This window comes from Aythya ferina (assembly GCF_964211825.1).
Source record: "Aythya ferina genome assembly, chromosome: 9".
Taxonomy (NCBI): Eukaryota; Metazoa; Chordata; class Aves; order Anseriformes; family Anatidae; genus Aythya; species Aythya ferina.
Window position 1 is genome coordinate 24,264,023 of NC_140305.1, and position 25,663 is coordinate 24,289,685.

Here is a 25,663-nt window from a genome sequence, read left to right on the forward strand (position 1 = left end):
TTTTAAACTTCTCGCTACTTTGGGGGTTTGGGATGCTCAGCAGCAGCACTGTTATTACTTTGACAAGCGCTAAAAAGATGTCCGTCACCACAGGCCCTAATGCAGGCACAAGTGATTGCACGGCTCTGAAGCACTTCAGCACACGCCAAGCCAACAGGATGCTCTCAAGCTGCCTGTCAAGAGCTCACACAATGCTGGTGCTCTTTTACTGCTATATAAAGAGCCAAAAGCATCCACACCTTCATATTTGCTGTCAGCCAGCACTACTTAATCATGACAACAGAAGAGAATGGTAGCCAAAGAAAGAACAGAGGGCTGACATATAATTTTTCTTCAGAAGTTTTCCACCTCTCAGAGCAGAAGAAGGACAGAGGAGCCTGTCCCACTAGGAGGGGAACACAATTGCCAGGCTTCTTTCTGCAAGAAGCTGTTTTTCTGTCCTAAGCAGCCTCAGCCATCTCTGCTTCCCTTGCTGGCATTGCACCAGTGGAACTGAGTAATGTGGAGCAGGAGGACGACTATGGTAGGACAGAAAGTGACAACCTTAAAGAGATTATGTGCAAACTGGGGGAATCATTGTGCCATCCTCCTCCACTCTTTGAGAGAATTGGGAATCATCATGTATTTTCTTCTCATTTACACATTTTCATGCTAAAATATTCATATTTGGTGAAGCTGCACAAAACTCAGTTAAAATATGAACACAAAATACCAAAACCCTTGGCAACAACGAGGGCCTTGGGATAAAGAGCACTGCATAAGCATGTTAAGGGTTAACCTAGCCTCAAATACACAAACATTTTCTAGTTCTACTAGGAAACAAAGTGCATGAAATCTGAAGACATCTCTATGAATAACAAATCCATGGGACTTTTAGGCTTGCCTTTTGCCATTTTAATGGACCTACACAGAAGGAAATTTTGTTGCATCATTTTATGGATATATACTGTCCTAAAAGGCTAATCCAGGTCTTCGGTCTCAAATCCAGGTCTTCAAGAGACCAGAATTATACAGACAGGAGATTCATTACAAGTTGAGAAATAACTCTTTGCATCAAGAAATATTTACTAGAGGAAAATGGAAGGAAACCTTCACAGTGAAGGACAGTCGCACAAAGAACCAGACCGTACCGTTTCAGTCATTGCTTTTAAAAAATGCCTTTGCTCTAAGTAGTTCTGTAGCATGAACTCTCACCCAGCCAGACTAGGAGGTGCTGCCTTTTTTCCCCTAGAATCTTTATACAGTTCAATATCCTAATAGTGTGTGACCAGAGTTAAGGCAGAGATTGACAGCTAGTCAATGAACTGATGAATATCTATCTCATACGCATTTCATTTTAGCTACCCATGCAGTGGGCATTTTGCCTTTACATACACATTCCAGTGTTATTATCTCATGCTTAATTACTTAGGTCTCAAAGCACTTAAAGGAATGAACTATCATTATCGGCATTTCATATAGAAAGAAATTGAGGCACAGTGGTATAATTTGCTAAAAGTTATTGAACTCAAATCCAAGGTCAGTGGCAGGTGAAAAACAAAGCTCTTATCTCAAATATCAAGCAAGCACTGAATTCAGTTGACCACACTGCCTCTTGAGATGTAGCCATAGCAAATGCTTCCTAAGCATGTAACCTTTGTAGTCTACATGAGCCAGTGTAAAAGGATTTAAAGTTTGACCTGAATTATGGCAAACATTTCAGTGTAAACCAGAGCAGCTGTACACTTAGATTCTATAGGACGTTGGGATATTCCGGTAGTCATTCCATGCCTACTTCTAAATATCTTCTGAAAATACCCATTTTCTCATAGATGCTCAGTTTCAGTCACCCATGTCTGATTGTAATAGCTTTCTGCAAAGCCTTTGTAATGCTGGGCCTTTGTTTTGTTCAAACAGATAAAGGCTGCTCAGTTCTCTTCAAGTATTAATGTCAGAGTAGGAGGCACTTGATAAGACCAGCAGTAAATTGAGGTCTGATGACAAAATGGCTAAGACAAAACCAACTTTTTTTGCATTGGGTGTTTTTATTTACACAAGGAGTAAATAGTTACCTCTGTTTGTACAATTTGGAATGCTTTCATTAGCTGCGTGGCCAAGTACAATTTCCAGGGCTGAATTAAACAAGCTAAATCAAGTTAATTCACTTCCACATCCAGCTCAGGTGGCTAGCAGGCCTTGAACAAGATTACCAGGACAACCAGTGAATAACTGAAACCAGAACTGCAGCCAATTTAACTCTTGGCACTGGGTTTTACTATTTCTGTTTATTATAAGTCTTTCCTCCCTTTTGCTGGGTTCAAGACAAATAGGAACCTCAAATTCTGAGCAAGTTAAAATAAATAAATAAATACAGCTTGCAAGTTTATACTGTAATTGATATAAGTCTATTATTGCAAGACAAATTGCAACAGACAATGAAAGAGACAGCTCAATCTGTTACTGAGTCCTTGTAACGGCTATATGAAGAGCTCAGCCATTTCACTCATAAATCTTTCTTCTAAGTTTTTTATTGCTGCTAGTGTGGGTAAAATAATAAAACTATGGAGTGAAGTATACAAGAGATGCATTACTGTATCTCTAGTCACAATTACCTAAAGTTTGTTACAGGAATCATAACCATTTCAGCATCTAATCAGAAATAATATTGTGTTACAGGCTACTAAAACACCACAGTACCTTTAAGAAGTCACTAGATTTGATCATGCCAATTGTGAATAATCACCCCTGCTGCAGATTGCTATGGTGCACAAGGATGTCCTAAATCTTTCGCAACAATGGGTCCCAAACTTTCTGTGGGACAGAGCAGTGCAGAGCATGTACCAACCTGATTTCCAGGAGGTTGACCTACTTACTAACAAGCTTAGTGGCAAATAAAGGCAACAGGGGAAAACAGATTAGAAGACCAGGGATATTTCCATTTTTTTGGATGGTTTTTTTTCCTTGTGTGTTTTGTTTAAGAAAACCTAATTTTAACCTACCCCCTTTTTTGCAGTATTTTTTTCTGTTGTCTGTGGATCACAGTACCTAGCAGAGAAATGAGAGCCACTGCACATACATAACTGCAGGATTAGCTGTCAACACTGAATAGCAGGAGCAGAAAAGATGAGCAGAGAGGTTGGGAGGGGGCACATATGATAGGGTACGTGCACTCACTTGAGCAAGATTGCTGCAAGTGGTTATGAAATATGAAGTGCCAGTGGTTCTCCCTGTATTAGGGGACCAGGGAGAGGCCACAATACCAGAGGTGGCAGATACCAAGGTTAAGGCCAAAGATGCCAAACAACCAGCTTTTTTGAAAGATTCTTTGTGGCCACATAACCACATAATCCCCTTTCCCTGTAAAGCCTCTGAGGGCTACCTGAACTCTCCTGCCAGAGGCAGTCAGGAACACAGCTTAGGGTTACAAGAAATTGCATCTCTGTACCAAAGTGTCCCCTTTGACAGCTTCACATATTGTAGAATAGCCTTTTCTATTTGCACTTTCTAGCACATATTCCAAAAACGAACCGTGGTCTGCCTGGCACTCATCTGCTCCACTGAATCCTCAAAGCTAAAGGTGCTGGTATGAGAGGTCTCCTTGTCTTTTGCATTAAGTGCAGGAAGGAAAAACATTTTTAGTAAACTTTCACATGCAAGTAGGGGAGGAGGAATAGGCTAGATTTAATGCTTATTTAAAAACACAGCATATTACAGTTTAGTAATGCAGTCACATTAAACTCAAACTACTTAAAAATGGCAGTTCCAATATCAGCCAAATAAAAAAAAAAAAAAGGAAAAAAAAAAATCAGATGCTAAGGTTGCTAGCTCCACAGTGCATTTTCTTTAGTTTTGTTTGCAACAACTATGGTGTTACAAGCCTCACAAACACCTGACTGGAGATGCCTGCAATGGTTAAGAGGCCTTACTCTCTAAATTACCATGCTTTTGTTAGGCGGGTGAAATGGCCATAGCGTTCTTTCAGAAAGGAGTATTTCCCTTCAGAATTTAATTTATAAACTCACTCCTGCCAGGCTGCGATAGCAGCTACTGTATAAACCTGAAAATGATGACTACAGAAATTCCATTCAAGCCTTAGGAATCAATAGAAAGCAGACAAACCACCAAGATAAAGTTCCACCCAATTGCAAAGAGCAAGAACGGCAGGATACCTCACTTTGTGCAGTCTTTATTTCACAGGTTGGTGGCTGCGGACACTGCAAAAACAATCTCATTTCAGTTTGAAAATCTGACCTCTGCTATCCCCATGCAGCACCCACATAATCTGCCCGTTGGAAATGCTTTAGTGTTGTAGGTATTTCCAGGCAACAGAAGGAAGACTAAAAACTAGTGAAGACAGTTTAGAACTTGCTGAGACATATTGCATTTGGTAAAAGCTTCTTGTATGGGCTCCTTAGAGATCCTAATCCTGCTTACCTTGAAGCAGCAGCTCTACTGTAAGACAGTAACAAAGCAATCTTCACTGGTGTCGCGCCGGTTCATACCAAGTTACACACAAACCCGTGTATTTCTGCACTGCCCATAGAAACAACAATCGCAGCATTACCCTTAGGATTCACTTAACTGAACTAATACTGTTTGAAGGCAGATGTTGGCATGCCGTAGCCTGATGTCAGCAGAATTTTCATCAGGGAATTTTCATTGTGAAGTGCTCTGCATTTTATTTAAATGCTTGCTTACAAATGAAAAGTGTTGCCTATGACCAGGCTCCAATGAAATAAACCTGATGCAATGTTTGCTGACTTTTTGCATTTCCTACTTACTGTTCTGGCTGCAACTTCAGCTGCTTTATTACCTTCACCTGGGGAGGCTGCTACCCATACAGAGTTATTTCGGCATGGTCATGCAAGACCCAGTCCCGCACATAAGATTTGGTGAAGCCCAGAGATCAGAATGACAGAGGTTTTGAAGCAAGTATAATACACACTACGTATCAAGCACAGAGCTTAGCTTCTCAGCTCTCAAAAGGGATTGCTGTTGTAAATAAAGTCATCACATCCCTTCTCACTTATACTTCACAAGACACAGGCCAAGCGTGGATATGAACATATTAGAATTATAAGTAAACATTCAAAAACTTGCCTTTCTAAACCAAACTATGTGCTTCTGTTGAGAAAAAAATACCATTTGTTTAATACAAAATAAATCCTTTGTCTCCATCAGAGTCTACTGTGAAGGGATGACTTTTCCACCCCTTTTCAGAAGCCAGAAGGATGCATATCCATAACTTTAGAGAGCTTTATACAACGTGAGATTCTTAATTCACATGAGTTTCAAGAAAACCTTTTGCAAGTTTGTCAGATCAAGAACCAACAAGAGAGGAAAGGATTCCCATGAAGAGCAAGCAATAGCCTAAGTTGCACAGACTTTAGTACCTAATTTGCTAAAATGCATGTAGAGTGAAAGAGTAGCATATAAGTTACTGTTCTGAGACTAGAAAATATTCAGTAGTGATCTGTAAAACCAACTTTCTGGTTTTCAGATGCACCAAAGAAAGCCCATTAATAAATACATTTGGCTCATTTGCTACGTACTTTACCTGTGCTCAACCTGTTTTGATTCAATTCACCCTTGCCACACTTAAAGAACCACTGAGAAATTTAGCAAGAGCACGTTGTGCACATTCAGAAGCAAGCAGCGTAAATGATATTTCATAGGACACCACCACTAATATTCAATGGCGTTATCCTTTATAGAAATTCATCTGCTATCAACAAAATTCATTTCTCAACTTGCTTTGTTAAATTTCAATACTAAGAGGCTTATCCTGAAAAATAGTGGCCAAATAGTCAGTTTAACTTAACACATGATACTGAAGAGGTAACTAATTTTAAGAACAAATACCTTGTTATATATGCATTTTACTGAAACATTATGAAATCAACGCAGTTCACCACAGATACGTTTGAGACAATTTACATTTGACTCACCATACTGGCAGCGAGGACCCTGAAATCCTGCAGGACACTGGCACATCTGAGATCCTGCTTCAGAACACTTCCCTCCATTGAAGCAAGTGCCAGCAGTGCACAGCACTAGTACACACAAACAGAATGAAACAGGGTTTTGTTTATTTTGTGCCAAGGATTCTCCAGAACTGCCTCTTTCTATCATAGCCTGCTGTAACAGGCACTTCCAAATAAATGGAATTCATCCTCTTATTTAAATTGATAAGTTAAACTGTGACAGAACTTTATTATGACTACAACTACTATGTTACTATGATGAAGTTTAATTTTAATAAAAAAAAGACCAGGATGACGCAGTTTAGCCTGAAGATGCTTCAAAATCAGAAAACACAGTTTCCTAGGACTGAAAGTACTTCCTGAATGCGGAATGACAGAAGAGATGAACTGCTGGAGAATAATGCAGCAATGATTAGGAAACATTGCTGTATTAAAAGATGTTTTGTACGTCCAAGGGAATTACAATAATTCTCTTTCCTTCTTCCAACACAGATTTACTTGCAATAGGTTAAATTCCACATACTTGAGCCAAATTAGCATAGAGTATCAAATATAAGAGAATAATCCAGCTAGTTCAGTGCCTTAAAGAATTCAATGTAAGTCTTCACTGCTTGTTCAGGAAGGTGATAATTCTACATTACCCCTGGTGTTCAAGTGTTACATTCCTTTATGCCAGAGACTAAAATACAGATTGTAAACATATCTTTGACTTCTTACGATGGAACAGGTGCACACTAAATATGTAGATTCACACTGAAACTAACAGAAATACCTTTCAGGCTTTTTTCTTTCTTTTCTTTTTTTTCTCTTTTTTTTTTCCTTTCTCTTTTTTCTTTTTTTTTTTTTTTTGTGTAAAGAGAATCATAAAAGCAAGCTCTCTGAATGTGGTCTTCAAGTTGGTACAACGATTAAAAAAATACATAGGAACAGATGCTTGCTTTCCTACAGAAAATATAATTACCAACAAAACAGTAGCAAAACTGAACAGTGAGTAGATTGTTATCTTCTATTCATGTCTTGTTAACAGTGGTTAAAGTGCTCCCCATCATTTAAATTTAATTCCATGTTTTAGGAAAACATCCAATCATGATTAAAAATTACTAATAGGAACAGGTTCTCATCAGATGGAGAACTGCAGGGTAGAAAGTCAATTTACTTCAATGGCAACAGCAGCAGTGAAAAAGCCAAACCAGTCAGACTCCACAAGGAGTGCTATGTCCAAGAAACAAGTGCCTTACAGTAGATTTGTTTGCATAATTTGGGTAACAGCAATAAATCTGGTTGGCCTGTCAAAGCCACACTGGCACAAAAAAGCTGCAACAACTATAAGCGGTAGAAACTGAATTTCTGATTAGCTCAAAATTCAAGTTCCTTGGGACTTTTGCATACAACAGCTTTTGTATTTTTTAAAAGAAATTTACTTTTCCATAAATAGACTGCATCTTTATAGATTAAATTTCTAGTTATAAATAGCAAGAAAAAAAAATCTTTCTAGAAGGAAGATTTAGTAAGAAAATAAGGTCCAAGGATATGATCTCTTCAGTCATTGTTCTGTCACAGTTTTGCCATCCACTTACAGTGCAAACAGCCAGGTTCATTGTTGTGTTGGACCCATCCAGGACAGCACTTATAGACAGTCTGATGCTCCATTCTGTACACCTGCTTGTACACTGTGTAGTAACCAGACCTTTGAAGAGAATTAGTTCAGGAGAACGGTCACAGCTCTAATTTAGCTTATTTGCATCTCATCAGTAACAAACCATAATCAGAAATTTAAAATATTACATACATTGTAAATGTGGTTATGTCTCAACAGGATATGATATACCCATAATTAAGTTGTAAACTGTTTCATCTTCTGAAATATATGTAACTTTTCCTCACAAAAAATATTAAAAAACTTGCACTCTTTCAGTAAAAGAGTTAATTTATAACAATAAATAATTACCTTCTCTCATAGCCCATGCACCACCTCCTCCCCGTGCAACCTTGTTTCCACATCTTGACCATCCGACTGAAGGCTTGAACGCATGGCTGCTGGTGTCCTACTAGTGCCAACTCAAACACTGGACAGACATTTGGCCTTCAGGGAAAGAAAAGAAAGATATATAATTTTTAACACTATATTTGAAAGTCTAAGCATAACGAAGTATATTTTTCCATATGCAATGGTTATTAAGAGATTGAAACAGATTTTACATTGCTATTTAAGAACACTGTACTTCTGTGACTGATTTCTCCTTGAACTGATCACAAATGCTCTCTTGGAAGAGCACACTATCCAGAAACACCTGACAAACCACGATCGACTGAGCTCAGACAGGCAAGTAAGTGCTCCCCAGGCTTTCATGGAGCCAAGATTTCGTTAGTGTATTTGTTGCACAAGCCATGAGCGTGACCATGTTCCTGGTAGCAATTTTGACATGAGCTGAACAGCTAGGCAGCAAAACACGACCGTACCTTGTTCCCAGAAAATGGGAGGTGAAGCACCTGAGCAGGATTTGACTGACGTCTCAGGCACTATTTGCTGTCTCTAGATGACAAAAGCCTTTCAGATGAGGCATTGCTGACAAAGGATGGTGCTTCACAAGCAAAAAAGCGGATGGCTAATGTGAGGGAGCCTGAAAGGCTGTGCTTGTGCTGAGTTTGCTGGGAACCTCACTGCCCAGCCATCATTGGGCTGATGGAGCAGGGTGGAAATTGCAGGCCTGGCAGCTCCAGGTACCGACCTTCATCGTTCGAGCCACCAAACAGCCAGGCTCTAAATATAACTAACGAAAGCAGATCCTACCTTAGAAAACAGCATGTAAACTGAATAAAGCATACAGTGAAATACAGGTTGTGTACAAGTCCATGGAGGCTTTGCCATTGATTCCAGAGCAGATGAGATTTAGCTAAATTGCTGAGGAAGAGGGACGGTCTGTAAGAGCCCCCCTTTGCGAGCAGCCCCCTCAGGGAAGCAGATGAAATTTTAAGAGGAAGCGTAGCTGTTCTCAGCTGATTATTCAAGAATAACAAGAGCAAAATAAAAGCACTGCTTTGGAGGATGAGATGTAATCTTCATCCTACTAGCTAGCCCTGGTTAAAAAACAGCAACATCCCACAAGGTATTGAGGGTCAAAAATAAAGAGTTAAGTGTTACATGTTGATGTTTTTGTAGAGATAGTGTCAGCCTTACTCTGATTTCATTGCTGATGTAAATAAGGAAGTGCTGTGTGTACCAGGTCCAGCTGAAGCAAGAAAGCTTGCTTTTTTGTTGTCTTTTAAGACAGACTAGCATATCAACATTAAAATTCGGTGATTTTTGGAGTGGTTTACAGACTGCTAATGTAGTAATTTAATGAATTCCTTCCAAGCAGCCTGCTTTAGCTGCTGAGGCTTTGCAAACTTAAAACTTTACGATTAAAATAAGGGGATGTACATGAACTTTGTATACTTAATCCAGTTACCATTTGGTAAATTCACCATTTTAGCAGCTCTGTCATCCAGCTAGCAGAGTTCTTCCAGAAATGTTAGTTGGAGAGCCCCCTGTTCAGGCCAGGCACCATCCAAGAGGAATACATGCTCGCTTCCTCTGTCAAATGAGGGAGCATGAACATGAAGTTGTGAGAGAAAGCAACTTTTCTTTCCACATTAATACAATAGATAATGGTTCTAGCCCAACAGCTGCCTGGCAGGTAAAGTTATTATTAGCTACACGGGATATTGTTACTATCTCATTCAAGATTTATGGCGGTTTTTATCTGCGAGGCCCAAAGTACTTTACATCTCCCTGTTATGGCTGAGTACCACGCAAGGCAGCCTTTCTAATGAAAAAGTACATCCTTCATCTGCAAGTCTTCAGGTAGCTTACAAACATCATTAAATTAAGCCTCTGCAGAACAGGAAAATACTATAAGCATGGTCATTTTTACTGATTAAATACTTAGGAAAAACCTGCACGCCTAGATCAAAACCAGCCTACGATAGAGCAGAAGTCTCAAACAAACCCCAGAAGAGGAGTGTGACTTCCCTGCATTTTGGACACCTGAAGAACCACAGGAGGAAGCAGGTGCTGGCTCATTTAACCATTAGCCAGCACAGGTTTTAGTTATTCCACCTTCAAAAAACACACATGCAAACAAAAATACTGTTGCCAAGTCATAATCCCATCTCCATCATTCTCATGCCTCCCCTGCCTGCTTCTTTACAAGGAAGTCTACCCAAACTGTGACACATGTAAGATACACAGATAGCATCTGTAACACAAGAACTGAAAGTGTGGACACCACAATTCAATCACGCTTGCCCCCTGTCAGTTTTAGCCCTGCTAGGTGACAAACATCTGTATTGCAACACATTACGTGCTTTAACCACTAAGGGTCTTCCTGGAAAGCACAGCAGTCAGTCAGGACACCAGGGGATTCACAGAGATAACCAACAAAATATAGGAAGGTTCAGCTGTCACCGAGAGCCTTCCCTCACCCCTCAAGAAGTGCCTCCTAACCCTGTTCCTCACAGGAGACCTACAGAACTTGAGCCAGCTCTGGAAATTGAAACACATGCCTTTAACGATAGCCAAACGCAATGGGGTCAGTGGTAGTGGGTTAGGGCACATCTGTTTCCCCCACTGCCCACCCCTGCTGAGCCTTCAGGGGATGCTTTGTGCTGGCCCAGGATTGTCTCTTCATATCCCTTCCACGTTGCTCCACGCTCTTCTCCCTGCGCTGCACAGCCCACTTGCTACCCTGCTCCATGGTCTTTGGGCTGGCCCTAACTGCAGCTGCCAACACCACAAAGCAAGACAGAAGACAGTGGCAGCACAGCTTCAGATTGCCTCAAGTTCCTCCAGAAGCCCCCCTTCCTGTGTTTCCACATCATCTCCATCACTCGACAGCCCTCCCCACGTGTGCCAGCTACCCCCTCAAGTCACCCCATCATTCAACATATTGAGCTTCAGCTCAAAGCGTTTGCTCCCAACCCATTCTTAGCGCAGTCTGCTGTTTGTTTCAGAGCCAAAGGAGCTCTTTGTATGCCCAAAATCTTGCCTGTTTTTTTTTTTTTTTTCCTTTCCATTACGTCAGTTGGTCTAATAAAACCCTCGCCTTACTTAGCAACCATGCCTCACTTAGCAGGCTTTTTAGAACGACTCTCCCTCCAGTGAATAGAACATCATGTACTGATAATTCATGCATATCTCCTTTTATTAGAATTGCCTAAAACTTTCCAGATAACGGTACGTTCATCTGCATCGCTCCCCCATAAATAAAAGGAGAAGTTGACAATTGTAACGACACGCCGAGCCCATCCTACAAACTCTTACTCATGTGCCATTGCTGTGTTCCCAGGAATAGCTTCCCAGGATTGACTTCTGTGATGTACTTAATAGGATTGAATGGCACTCGCAGAATAAAGCGAGGCAGCAGCATAAAGGCGTATGTTTATTAAGATTTATTCAAAGCAAGCCATTCCTCCAAGATGCCCTTGGGATAATTTAAAGGCAGATATCAAAACCTCTGCTACATTATAATTAAATTGCAGCAATCGCATAGCATGTAATCCTTCGCTGGCAAAACCAACAGATAACACGTGCCCTCTCCGACAGTTAGGGAAATTCCCAACTCCCCACACTCAAAGCACCATTTTTTAGCTCTCCAACTCATTGCACTTTGATACGTTAACTATAGCTTAACCAGTTCCTTGAACAACAGTACCACTGGGAAACACAGTTCTGTATGATGACACTCGGCTAAATAGATGCCATCTAAGACTAAAGTGAAGCCTCTAGTGGATGTAATGGTACGACTGGAGGAAGAGAGCTCCACTTCTACACCCGTGCCCTCTGCATTCAGACAATATTTCTTAATGGGAGTTTAAGTGTTAAAATATGCCAAACACATAAATGTCTATTGTGTTCTGCGCTTTGATTGATACACCAGTCCCTTAAAACCTTTTTATACTGATGCTCTCTGTTAGCCAAGACTAACACGAAGGCTGTTATTAGCTTGTCAGTCTGACTTGGGCAAGTCAGAAAGCTCACATTTAATATTTGCATTAGGAGAGTGCCCTTTAAACAAAGCCACCCCACACACTTCCAGTTCAGGACTTGAGATTCTAATGAATTAGACCAATGCAAAGCACGGCAGCCTCTGCTAATCATATGGCTGTGATGCCTGGGAACCACTGCACAACAGAAGTTCAAAGGGAAAAATTAAAAGCACTTCCAGGAGGGATACAATTCTTTCCCATGTTTAGATTTTGAAAGGGTATATGCATCTTCATGTAAAAATGCAGTCAAAAAAAGCACCCATGGAGAGACTTAATTCTCTACTTAAGTAGAGAGACTGCAAACCAGGCTCAGGAAGTCCCTGAGTCTCACATCCTAGATACTGAAGCACTTATTTCAGGCAAAGCTTTGATGCATGCTCATGCTTCTCTTATAGCCTTCACTGGCCATTTGGGGTCTACTCCTGGAAGCAGCCCACAAGCTCAGTGGTCTCTGGTCTTACCCTGCTTCACATTTTTATTTCACAACATCTGCATCTTCTCTACAGCTCCATGTCCCCAAAGTGCACACCTACACTAGACTCAGCTTCCATGCAGAATAGCCTTGTGGTTTTCAAGAGAAGCTGGCAAAAAATCCTCTTCTAGATTCAAAGGCCAAAGGGTTAAATACAATTAATGTCACAACTGGGGAACAAGGGGATGTATACTCCTGCTTTGTCCATGCGTCATAAGTGCTTTCTTGATTTCTGAATACAAGGATTTGGTGACACAGACGTGGAGAAATAGTTTCTTTTGAGAAGGCTGGTGAGCAGCTGTCACCACCACCAGTAGCATCCCACCACCACCAGCAGCATCTCAGCCAAGCTCCCCAGAGAAGCAGCTGCAGCCTTCCCATAACCCATGGCAGAGGATGGGCGATAGAAGCAGCAGGTCTACAGTTTCCCAAGAGATGTACACTATTTTTTATTCTTGCCCATGACTTTGAAAGTAGAAGGATATTAGCACAGCTTTTGCACAAAATCACCCAACCATAAGTAATTTTATGTAGCAATAGTTGAAGTACAACGTTGTTTTCATGTAACAAAGGAAAAGGCAGCCAGGAGCACAGGCCATCTGCTCACAGGAGCGGAAGAAGCTTTCCACACACCCCTGGCATGTGTGGTCCAAAAGGGGAAATGGAGGTGAAGAGACAGGAGGACAACTGAACACACACGAGCTAGCAAGGGAGCAGCTCCCCCATTTCAAAAGGAACCTTATCTCTGTGACAGGCATTTTTCTTAGCACGATCCTAACACCTGGATCTTTGAATGACAAAGAAAGTAACTCTCTATCAACCCACCTTCCCTCTCCCCAACTTAAAGTTAAAAAGCTAAAAATAGGTAGAATTAATAGTAGTGGGAGAGCAAACATACATCAAGATATCCTTAAAGGTTTCTTTCAACAGTGCAAACTTCAAGTCAAAACATTAATGAATATGAAGCAAAGAATTATTTTCGGTCTTTCCACAGGGACTAAGTGAGTGGCACCACTGCACTGAACCAGAGAGCTGTTAACATCTCCCTAAGAAGGAGGATGTTGTAGCCTGCGTTGTCTCAGCTGAGGAATTTGCAGTCTGAACACTATTGATCCTCCACAGAACAGTCAATAGATGAAGGCTGCCATAAGAAGCAGCTTGCCAGAATTCCAGGTTTTCAAAACACTAATTGGTTAGTGCTCCCTTCTTTCATGCCATTAATAAGAGTGCAGAAAAGTGAGCCTGCATGGTTTTCCAGATTTAGTTTGAAAAGATAAGCAAGAACTTTCCTTAAGGAAATAGACTGTACTTAAAGCCCAATTCTCCACTGCAGTGATGGCAACTGGCGGCCCTGCTCCAGAGATGCACCAGTCTTGATTAGAACAGAGTTGTACATTCCTTTCTCCTCCAAATACCCCAAACACCTTGAGTGTCTTTCAGAAAAGAACTCCAGAAGAGCAGGTTGAACCCATGTAGAAACACGGTGGGCTCTAGGGGAGCAAGTCAGCAACGTGGCATTGTATGAAAACGGGATGTTGATAAAAGGTTTGCTATAGATAGCAGCATGTAGAAAGAAAAAGCAAGTTTTGTCTGAACACAAAAAAAAACAAATTGGAAAATGGGGCACAGAAGCAAAAGGTCTTAAGGGCAAGTTAAAAATATTTATTTATAGAGAGACAGATATATAAAGTTTGTATATAGATATATACTGGTTAATAGCAGCAATATTTCACAAAGTCTGGAGTGACAGAGAAGGCTTTTCTTCCTTTTTAAACTACCTCGCTCCCCTTTCTACCCTTAAACTATTTTAAGATCCACTTCCCCACATTTTTCAGATAAAATTAATCAGCACTACCAGTGACAATTAGAACATCCTGCTCCCCTGACCACTAATCAATCCCTGCTCTCTACTGATCCTGTATCAATATTTGTGATGTTTATATGCCCTCTGGGATATAGATTGGGAGCACCAAGCTCATTTAGATTAGGTCTCATTATCACTGCTCTTCTCTGGATCCGTGGATGGAGGTGCACCACAGAAGACTCTCCTAACCCCACAGGTTACTAATGCAACGCTGCGTCTTATTCACATCCTCTCTCTGATTAGATGGAGCAGCTAAATAACACGAGGGTTCTTTCAGCCTTTGTGCACTGCATCTAGATTCAAAGCAAATCAATATGAGATGATTAATTACACACTCAGCTATTATAACAACAATAAGATTTTTAGTTCCTACTGCTATCAGACTGCAGTGCCTGTCATTTAGCTTCTATTTAACTAACCTCCCCCCCAAGATAGAATAATCTATTTTTGCTAGCAAGAAATATAGAAGATAAACAAACGCATCCAGATCATTTAACTATGATTGCTAAGTCACTTTTTTTTTTTTTTAATATATCTTAAATCAAGGAGTTATTTTATTTATTTTAGAGTCACATACCCCCAGCAACATCCAATTTCTGCACATTTTCTGCTACTGGCTGGCTTCTGCAGGACCAGGTAAGGCATCAGGTAAAGCACAGACCCACAGGGGATGGCAAGTGTAGATTCCTTACTTTAACATACAACTCTGATAGCCTCCAGACATTTGTCTCCATTCACGTTCAGGGAAGTCGTGCACATTACCTGCGTCTATTGTATCCAGAGTACCAAGTTATGTCACAATATGACTGCTCTGGCAGAGGGCTTATTGTAAAAAGATCACTACTAAAATAGCAAAATTATTGCCAAGAGTACCTGTTATTAGCCGCTTCTTAAATCCAGCTTGTTCTTTATTGTTGGCTTTTGTATTGTTAGATGCCTTCTGAGTACCTCCACCTATTTCTACACCACTGTTGTTTTAAACAAGTGACTTGGAAGAACAACACCCAGGAGAGCTAGCACCACTGCTGATGACGAGGCCTTGCAGAGCACTGACAAAACCCTTCTAGCATGCAGATTGCCTTACAGACAGCCTAAGGACCAATGCCCAAGGAGCCAGCTCTAGCACAATTAGAAAAACACATGGGATCTCAGGTATAAGGAGGCTACAAAGCAGTTTGCATGGACTCATTGTTAGACAAAAGCAACTAATTGTACAGAAGCCAGACAAAACTGAAGGTTAAAGAAATGGGAAGCTATAAAAGGAAGGCATAAAGTAGCAGTAATCATTTCTAGATGAAATTTCACGTTAAACGTACCCTGGCTCAATTATCATTCCACTGCAGAAGAGCGAATAATAACAGTAACCCCACTAAGTCTGCCAGGTACACACACTTGAATTTCTCTTGGCAAGAGAGCACAGGAGGATCTGATGCTAAAACATTAAAATGAAAACCTCTGAAAAATATCATACCACTTGAGTCAGAAGGAGAAAAAGATCATTTTTGTTTACAGTGAGCACTGCATTGCTTGACAGTGAAACTAATGAGAAGCTAGTGAAATCCTCTGTTTCACTTTGGCAACCATTATCTAGGACTTGCTCATCTCTCTTCTGGTGGATGTCAGATTTTTAACAGCTTATAGCCAAAACCTCTTTTCTTCAAAGCTGACTTTTGAAGTAACATGTAATATATGCAAGAAAAAATATTGGCATGGAAGAATTGAAGTGTTAAAACATTCCAAGTATTTTCACCCCTAGAAATCCTCAGGTTGATACCACGGATGCAAGATGCCTATTTATTTATTTAAACATCAAGCAATTTTGGTAGATCTAAGTATTTTATGAATTCTAGGCATAAAAGCTATGGTGATGTATTTTCAATATAGAAGTAAGTAGTGTATGTAAAAACATGGTACAGACATAGCATTGCCTGCTGAACAAAAAATGTGCATGGTGCTCTGCTGTGACTTACTAATTGAAGGTGGTATTGTGTTTCTGCTAAGGAATCCAAGACGTGAGCTTTGGCACTCTGACTTCAATAACTTTCCTCTTTCACATACATGGGATCAAATATTCATCCACAGGTCAAAGGCACTGAAAGAAATACAGCTGAATGTACAGCTCAGCTCGTGTAACCGATATATCTGGAAGCACACACCTTTTCGAGCAAAAGGCCAAAATCTCCAGTCCACCTCCAGAACAATTAATGACTAGTTTTAAACCAAGACCAGCATGGAATCCAGACTACATATGTTCCATACATAATTTTTAAATGCTTTGGTTCAGCAATAATGAAAGGAAATTGCTTTCTCCTCAGAAATAAATTAAAAGCAATAGATTTTAGAGAGAACGCAAGCAATAACAGGTTTGAATTTCAGAAGGAGGAAATCTATTAACTGCGTTCAAAGAGAGAAGGTATTTAATTGGTGAATAACAGGAGTTTGCAATATGGTCTGTTAACTCCCAGAGCCAAAGCATCATTTCCAACAAAGGAGGTTCTGCTGAGGAGTTGTCCAAAGACCAGGTTTTACACTCACGTAATGAATATATGCATCAATAACTAAACTAGCTCAGCATGTCAGAATGCAGCACAATTAAACCTGAAGAGAAGCTGACAAGGTCTCTCCTCTCAGGGTGCATTTTCAAACAGTAACTTACACCTAAATCCCATTGAAAGTGGGAGCAGTGGTTATCTGCCTTAACCTTGCAGGTTTCAGACTTGTATAGTATATATCAGCTGTTGTGATTATGATTCGCTAACTTCTAAGTCTCCTGTAGGTACATTATGTGATGTATCTGTTACGAGAACAGACATTAATAAAGCCAAAAGTAATTTACAGTTAATCAGATCAGTTTCACCTTTGAAAAACACAGCAACTTCAGGCTATCAGGTTTTATGACCATGTCTTTTCATTGCTTTATGTCTATTTCAGAGTTTAGGAGGAAGTCTTGATCACATTTTTCTCCAGAAGAATAAAAAACTTGTTATAAATCAGGGAAAGAACTACAGCAGGATGATACTCATTCACTATCTTTAAGTCTCCTGCCAACGAATATACTGGGGCACCAAAAAAAGAGCCCTTTACCATCTGTTAAAAGACTAAACTAAGTTAATTTTCCTCTAGGAACTCTTTTGAAACAGAAGCTTTAAATGCAAACTCTTGAGAGACACGATTCTGTGTTATTAGGTTGACCAGCAGGAGCTCTATCTGGTGGCAACATACTGTAGTGCAGAAGCCAGTGACAGCATGTTTATTTTTTGTTCAGCATGATGTTCATAGTCAGAGATGAGAAATATCTCAGACTTTAATATTAATTTTCTTTCCCAACAACAGCTACTGGATACTGATGAAGGAGAGCGGTGAGAAAACAAGACAAACAAAAAACCTTCCATGACTTTGACCCCAAAGCATTTAAACTTACAGCTTACTAGGATCGTGTTATCCAAATCTCCAGGGATGGAGCTATCGAGTATTAATGAGAACTGAGTGTTTATTGCAGCCTTACGGATTCTGGGCAGGCAGGACTGGCAAGAAGTACGTGCAATTTCTACTGAAAAAAAATCTTAAGTAGAAGTCAGTAGTGCAATTTAGAATTTGGCAATGCCTGCAAGTTGCCGCCATCACTTCAGCAGAGGTCTAAAGAGAGTTGATAAGAAAGACTTAACATGTGAGCTAGAAATTTAAATACCCTGCAGTGACAAGTCATCTCCTTATTTTCCCTAGAAAACCCACAATCTTTTTCATGCATCAAGGTCTGTGAACACACAGCGCTCCGTTCACACAATCAGGAGATCCTACATTACTCATTTCAGTTCCCACACCCAAACATACACCAAGCCCTTATTTAAGTCTAGGAACACAAACTTTACTCACACCTGCAAGTTGGCATCACTGGAGGTGAAAATACAGTGCATTGGTTAAACTGCCAATACACAGGGACAATTTCTCACCGAGAACTGATTACACAACCTACTTTTCACATCCTTTGAGAAGTATCATGACAGAAATCCAGGCTCCGAGATTAAGATATAGCACCATATACTTTACAGAAAGTTTTTTATGACTTTGTTACAGCTGAGCAAACTGTACGCCACTTTAAATGTTAGAATTCAATGCAGAAAGAGTCAAAATCCAGAAGCATCTCGCCATGTGGAATTGCTTTTTTTACCAGTAGTTCATTGTGAAATAAATTCCAGTCCTCAAAAAAGTGGACTTCCCTTTTTTAAAATCATAGCTACTTGCTTGAAAGAACCAAGTATTGTTATTTACTTTAAAATAGTGTCCACGACCACATCTTAGCAGTGAAGCACTGTGCAGCAACGGTCCTGTACCTTTATAACCCAAACACTTTTACAATCAGAGGACCAAGTTTACCTGATTGTTGCAGCTGTAGACACAAACCTGAGTTGTAGAGTTTTCTTTGGGGAATAGGATTTATCTGAAGGAATGTTTGTAAGCCTGTAAGCCTACGGTGCCCCATGGGATTGAAGAAGCTGGACAGCTGTTACTAAGCCAGAAATCCGGCTCTAAATCCAGGTGTTCTTTGGGATGCAACCAAGTTTACTTGCTTGTGGATGGAGTGAAAATATGCAGCTGCAATAAGTGAGCAGTCAAAAAATAAACAAAATGGCTTTAACACAAGATTGTGAGTGGAGCTTCTAAGACCAAATCAGCCCCCTCAGATGTCATCCTGGGCTGCAAAGCCACAGAGCAAGTCCTTGGGCTTGATGCAGGAGGGGACAATGCCTCATGAGTTTTGCTAGCAGCCCCCACTCGTGTTATTTGGGAACAGACAAAGCCATTCATTGAGTCGTGCCCCAGTCCCTGCTAAGAAAGATCACTCTTAGTGCAGTCCTGCCTCTTGATCTGTCCTGTACAGGTACCTATGAGCAGGCATGCATAGTTCTAAAAGTAATGGAAACTTCTCTAGAGAAGGATTTTCCTCTTCTGACAGCAACTCAAGCCCTCTGCTCCTAGTTCCCATTCCTGTCCTGTCCCACAGCAGCCCCCAGCTTTCTGTGCAGCAAACTCAACGCTAGACAGCTGCACATCATACTTAAGGTGTCATTATATCCCTAATTTTAAACCATAGAGCTTACTGCAGCAGAATGAGCTGCTGAAGATAAACTTTTTTATGATGAGAAATGGTTAATTCCTCATTTCAAGGCCTAAATAGCTTGCTTTTCAGTGAAAACTGTATTTGTGCTCTGGTTGCTCCACTGTTCTCCAAAGTTCTAATACAAGATCATCAAGGGCTAATTGTCTGGAAACATGGTTGATGGAAATAGCTAGTCATCCTATAATCTGTTCTACATTAAATCTCCTCAGGGGGCTTTGAAGCAGAATACCAACATCCACACAGATCCTTTGCATTTTTAGCTGGAAGCAAACACTCGAGTTAGCAGCAGAACAAAAACAATTATGAAGAATATCTTGTATATCCTCAGCCACACAAGACCTCAATCAAAACAACAGCAAAATGCTTAAGAAGAAAGCACCCAGCGTGATGTGTGCCATGGGATGCATTTCTTGTTCTTACCCCATTGACTGCAGATGACCAATGTCAAAAGAACAAAACTGAATTAGTAGAAGAGATGATTAGAGACAAGTGTCCTGGACATTTATGGTTCCCAGTCAGCTGGAGGCTTAATCCTATGGGATATTGCCTTCTTGGGCTTCTGCTTGCACCAAAGACACTGAAGAGGGTAAAGGGAGAGGGGAGGTACAGTTGTACATGCCCTAGCTCAACAAAAGCAATGCAAATTGTAGTAATTTCAGGAATATTCCATGCAGGAAAAGCACCCAAGGCTTGCCATGGGTATTGGGAGTGATGGGGGTGGGTTTTGTCCCTGTCATCATCTCCCGCCCCCCCAAGCCTGCAGCTGGCTGACAGAGCCCTGCTGCCCCCAGTGAATGCTGCCATTGTGCCCCAGTCACAAGTGGTGCCATTTCCAGAAGGGAATGTTTCTGGTTTTCTTTCCATGACACCCACCTTAACAAGGTAAAAGCAAGCAAAAATTGCGTGGAGGTAATTCACAACTAACATTACCTCCAGCTTCAGAAGTGCTGGATCACAGTTATCACTGATACATTAAACGCAAACAGATTAATGTAGGTCAGTGGTATGCTTCCTCGTAGTAGAGGAATTGCTTATAAAAAGGCAAAAGAAGCAAGCCTGAAAGAAAGACAAAACACTTTAAAAGACAAATGCTTTAGCAGAAAGTGAACTTGACTTCTGCAAGCAGTGTGATGCTAGAGCAATACCCACCTAGCAAAATGGAGTAATATTTACTAGAAATGCATTTAAGGTGGGTTTTGAGGATTTGCATGGTATTTCATAGGAAACCAAGGTGAGACAGATTTGCTTTTGGGACAGAAGAAATAACTAACCATGAACCAAACAGTAAGCACGTGAATTCTAGAAGAGTAGGATGAAGTTGAATTAAGCCCCAAAAAAAGGATGAACAAAGAGGTTCGGAATTGAGGTGCACATATATCTCCGAAGTCTGTTGTTAGATTGCCTTCTTTGGGTGGTGGTGGTGTTTCATGTGCTATTTCTTAACAATAACCAGGAGCTCTGCAGAGAAAGAAGCGCCCAAGGCACAGCATGCAACAGTTCCCAGAAATTACATGTTCAGTTCCAATGAGCAAAAAACTTCGACTAAGCTTTTGTGCACGTTTTCAGCTACTCCTGGTCTGAATTTGACCAGAAAAAGCCCTCTTGATAAAAAAAACATTACCTTATACTTGCAACAAAAGACGTTTATTGTGTCGGGCAGAGAACACCCCCAGAAAGTTCCCCGCCCGCCAGGCACCGGTGCGGGTCCAGGTCCTTTGTGCCGGCAGCCGCAGCCGGATGCTTTCTGCTGCGCTCACCTCCGTCTGCTCGTGGTCCCTGCCCTATATCGCTCCTGGCTGATCCCACACCTCGTTTCCCCGCTGTTTCTGCTGTTTTTCCCCGCAGGTAGAGCTCGGGGGCGCGGAGCAGCAGCTCCGCCAGCAGCCTCCCCAACACGGGAAGGCAGAACCAGCCGCGGGGATGCTGATTACCACCCCCCCCCGGAGCCCATTTCAGAGCCCAGATCAAAGTCCAGGCAGCACTCCCACCTCCCCTCCGGGGCTGAAGACCCCACAATAAACCCCCTAAACAACTCCCCGACCCCCAAACCCGCACCTAGGGGCGATGCGGGGCACCCCCGGGCAAACTTTGCGAGCCGCGGCCAGCCCCGGGATGCTGGCAGCAGAGAGGGGGAGGACGGGGACCGTCAGGACGGCGCCACCGGAGACAAAGGAGCCCCACCGAGGACCCCACAACCCGTCCCCACAGCCCAGACCCCACTCACATGCCCCGCTGCAGCCGCGGCTCCTCCGCTCCCCGCGCCCGGGGGGCCAGCGCCCAGCAGAGGCTGAGGGAGAGGCAGAGGGAGGCCGGCCCCGCTCCCATGGCTGAGGGAGGGAGTGAAGGGGAGGATGGAAGGAGGCAGAGCACGGCTCGGCAGCACCCTCAGCAGCCGCCCCCAGCCCTCCAAATCATTTAAAGCGGCTGCCGAGCACGCCACTGGCTGGGCGGCCCCGGCCCGGCCCCCAGCCCGCCCCTGGCGGGGCCCCCTCGGAGGCTGTGGGGGGCCGGGGGGCCTCGGAGCCCCTTCGGCGGCTGAGGGGGGTCTCGGGGCCCCTCTCGGGTCCCCCCGGGCTGGAGGCTCCCGGCCCCGCTCCCCCAGCCCCGCCTCACCTTTGGGGTCGCTCTGCTTTGCCCCCCAGTCCCCCTCCAAGGGGCTTTTCCCCCCTCGCCCCCACTGGTGCTGGGGGAGATGAGGAGGGGGTTGTGCTCGGGGATAAAGCGGGGAGTTATGTGCGGTTGTGGTTTTGGGGAGGTTACGGGCTCTTGGAGGACGGCTGACCACCCCGCTGCGGGATGCCAAGGCGTTTGGGTCTTGCTGGGAGAGCCACGTCTTGGCTTCTCCTTTTTTTCCTCAGGTCCTCCTTTGTTCTGCGTGCGTGACGCCCATTGCAATCGCATCTGGGCACTTCAAAGGGGAAACAGCAAAAATAAATGCAGTTAACATCGTGCGGGAGGGATACCAGCGCTACTGCCCTGGGTTAGTGATGGCAGGGCTGTGGGAGCAATTCCTTAAACCCCAGAGCTGCCTAACACCCTACAGACAACCCGTCCTCTCGCCCTCACGATCCCTCCAGACCTTCCCTGCTGTCAGGAGGCAACTCTTCCCTTCGCCAGGGTGAGGAGGGACACCAACTGACCTGGAAAGGGAACTGTGCACAGCAGCAAATAAAAGATGGGAGAAAACACACCTTCAGCACTTTATGACCTTAGGTAGAAGTCAGGGTCCATTGCACCACGGTTTGCATCTCCCTGCAGGGCCATGACTAACCGAGCACTGGGCTGTTAGTGCACGGGTGGGCCCCGAGCCAGCTGATGCTGAAGGGATGGAGATTTCCTTCCACCCCAGCGGAAGGGGCTTGGTCTCGGGTTGCTCCAAATTAGCTCCTAGAAGGATTTGTGACAGAGAGAACCGCATGGGTACTCTGAAGTCCTCACGGGGTAGGGGTCAACCTCGGTTTCACAGTGCATTAATTTGTCTTCCTTTCAGTCCTGTAACAAGATCCAGCAGTTTCTACTTTATGCATACTTTATAAGCACAGTTCCCTGTATGGTTTTTATTTTCTAAGGCCTTTCCTAAAGTAGGTAAACATTTACCAGTCATAACAAGAAAACTGTTCTTATATTGTTCATTGCTTTGAAGCTTGCAGTGGCACGATCTCCCTGAGATTGTATTACCGATTTCTTTTTCATGGTAAAGAAAACATATAGCCCTTATCTGACCCTAGAGCAGATTAATTGTACCCTGAAATTTCCATTGAATGGTTAAGCTCTTCTTGCATCTGGAGTAGTTTTAACTCTGCAGGACCCTGTGTTGAGCTAATCTCATTACCTCCTGCAGAGCACATAGTTTTCTAATCATTTTATTTCTTAAACCCCAGAAAATCTTTCTTCATAAAATAATAGACTTTCATTAAGTCAAGGCTGAGTGTTAATTACGCCCTGAGTTGTCATCCCAACCTGGACTACTTTCAGGATCACATCATTGCAAAATAGGGAAGGATCTTACTGCCCAGCTATTTTTTTTCCAGGAGAGCTAAGTTAGTCTTTCAAAAATACTTTTTTTTTTTTTTTTCCATCTTATGGAACTCAACAATAAACCATTGAAAATGCTTTAATATTTCAGATCTGCATGAGATCATTACAAATTATGCACAATATTTACTACACCCAGTCATTAAGAATAATGGAACAGCAGCATGCAAATTGGGAGATGCTGAAGTGCAGAGTTCCCAGCATCTTACACGGTGAAGGCCACTTAATGGATGAAACCTTTGCCTGGGGGGCACGTAGAGAAATACAGCCGCAGTTGGATCCTGAGGACGGAGCAGTTTAACATCTCCTTGTAATCTGCACAGAAAGCCTTGCAGGCCACGCGGTAGGAGCTATGGCACTGACATTCTCCTGAACTGAAATGTAAACCCAGTTTGTTCAATGTGCCCTTCTTCAAATATTATATAATGTTTTATCCTCAGCTGTGTTTTAATTGAGAACATCCTGCAAGGCTGTTGACTTTAATGGGACGATTCACATGAGTAAGAGTTGCAGGGAACCAGCATTTGTGAAAGCAGTTTCAAAAGCCTACTGGAATAATTGATCTGACTGTGCCCAAGTCAGTTAAATCTTCAGACCTGACACAGACAATACAGAGGTAAAAGCAGACTCATTTATTCTAGTTCTTACAGTGGTAGCAGCGGGAAATGTCAGGAAAAAAATGGTAGTGGATACAGCATTAGTGACTCCTTTATATTACACGTCCCTGCCGTGACCAACCAGACACGGTTACTGTCATGAAACTTATTTGCCATACAATTGTGTATCTTTGATCTTGATACCTACAAACTGTATCGTGCCCATCACCAAACTGAGCACTGAACATGTTGACAAAAGAGTTCTCTTCCTGCCTGGTGAAAGGAATAAATTAAATCCCATCTTGCTCTGCTAAACCAGCTTTTGAACTGAGCAGCTAAAGTGTCGATTCCCCTTGGTGACTTTGTGCAGGTGAGCTATAATCTAAGCCAATTGCACAGAATACTGACTGTCAGAAAAGGAACACCTCATGCCCTCCATGTAGTACTGATGGACTTTCTGTGGGATGGAAAATACATAGTTTGCATTGTTCTCCTATTTCATTGATCAGAAAATTCTTACCGTTTCCAGTGTGATCCTTACCTATGCACTATCAAACTCAGCATATTGTTTACAGCACCACTGAGATCACAAATTCTGTAGAAAAGTTGGCATCTCTCACGAAGTCTCATGCTATCCTCTTCATTTTAAAGCATATTTCCCTCCCCATGAATAGTCATTGATGATTTTGTCTTCCCACAACATGTTGTGAAAGTTGCTGTGTGTCTCCACATATGAATGAGCATGTCTACAACTCTGAGTCAGTGACACACCACCCGTTCCCGTTTTCATTTTTCTGTCTAATTCTCCATATCTCCAAGTCTTTTTAAATCGTAGCTAGTTAGAGGATTTAACATTCCCTTCTGATGGAAAGAAATTCTCGTGCAGAGATTGTAATTAGAAAGGCTGCGCCGTGTTCTGTTATTAGCAGGAATTGTGATTTTTGGAGTGGTGGGTTAATTGCTAATAACCATATGCAATGCTTCTCTCAAGATGTTTCCCATTACAGTAATTAACTTAGCAGCTGGGGTAACAGACATTTACCATTTGTCTTCACAGTATCCCTGATTTAGGAATGTTCCAAAAACCTCTTTGGATTTGGTTTGTTCAATTCCAGGCACAAGATGAAAAAGAGGGATGCTGAGAAAGGAATATTTGGGAAGGAACAAGTTGCAGGGATTCTCTCCATTTTCAGATGTGTATCCTCAGGACTTCTGAAGTTTTGTACAATAGTCTTAGCCTGGGACTGTCATTTTCATTGTGCCAACTGGATAGAGAACATGGCAGAGCAGCCCAAAAGAAGGCTTTTAAAAATATATATTTTTTTACTGTGTTACTCAAAATAATCTGATTAATCTTTAGCCTTCTGGAGGACTTATTAATCAAAAAGTGCCAAATTTGTTATTGCTTACTCATACCCTTAACCTCAGAATCCCTATGACTTATGATTTTTTTCTTTATATTTCATAGTCAGCTATACAGATATAAACATTTTTAGGTAATTACTTCCTTTCTATGTTGTCTCATTGAAGTTCCTTCCTCCACAAAAAGCAGTAAGAGCCAGGCTAGAATTACAGTAATAGTTTTAA

General features: G+C 42.1%; 1 protein-coding gene across 2 annotated transcripts in view; it reads right to left on the bottom strand.

Moving 5' to 3' along the window:
* LOC311441740 (uncharacterized protein) overlaps nt 1-21,817 on the bottom strand; it is a 227,804-nt gene extending 205,987 nt beyond the window's left edge. For both annotated transcript variants that reach the window (XM_084530218.1, XM_084530219.1), the window contains exons 1-4: nt 21,670-21,817; nt 7,912-8,046; nt 7,541-7,650; nt 5,928-6,032 (exon numbers count right to left, since the gene is read on the bottom strand). In XM_084530218.1, coding sequence (XP_084386344.1) covers nt 5,928-6,032; nt 7,541-7,650; nt 7,912-8,046; nt 21,670-21,770 — 451 coding nt within the window. In that variant the 5' untranslated portion in view covers nt 21,771-21,817. The remainder of the gene's footprint in view (nt 1-5,927; nt 6,033-7,540; nt 7,651-7,911; nt 8,047-21,669) is intronic.
* Between the last annotated feature and the right edge of the window lie 3,846 nt (nt 21,818-25,663).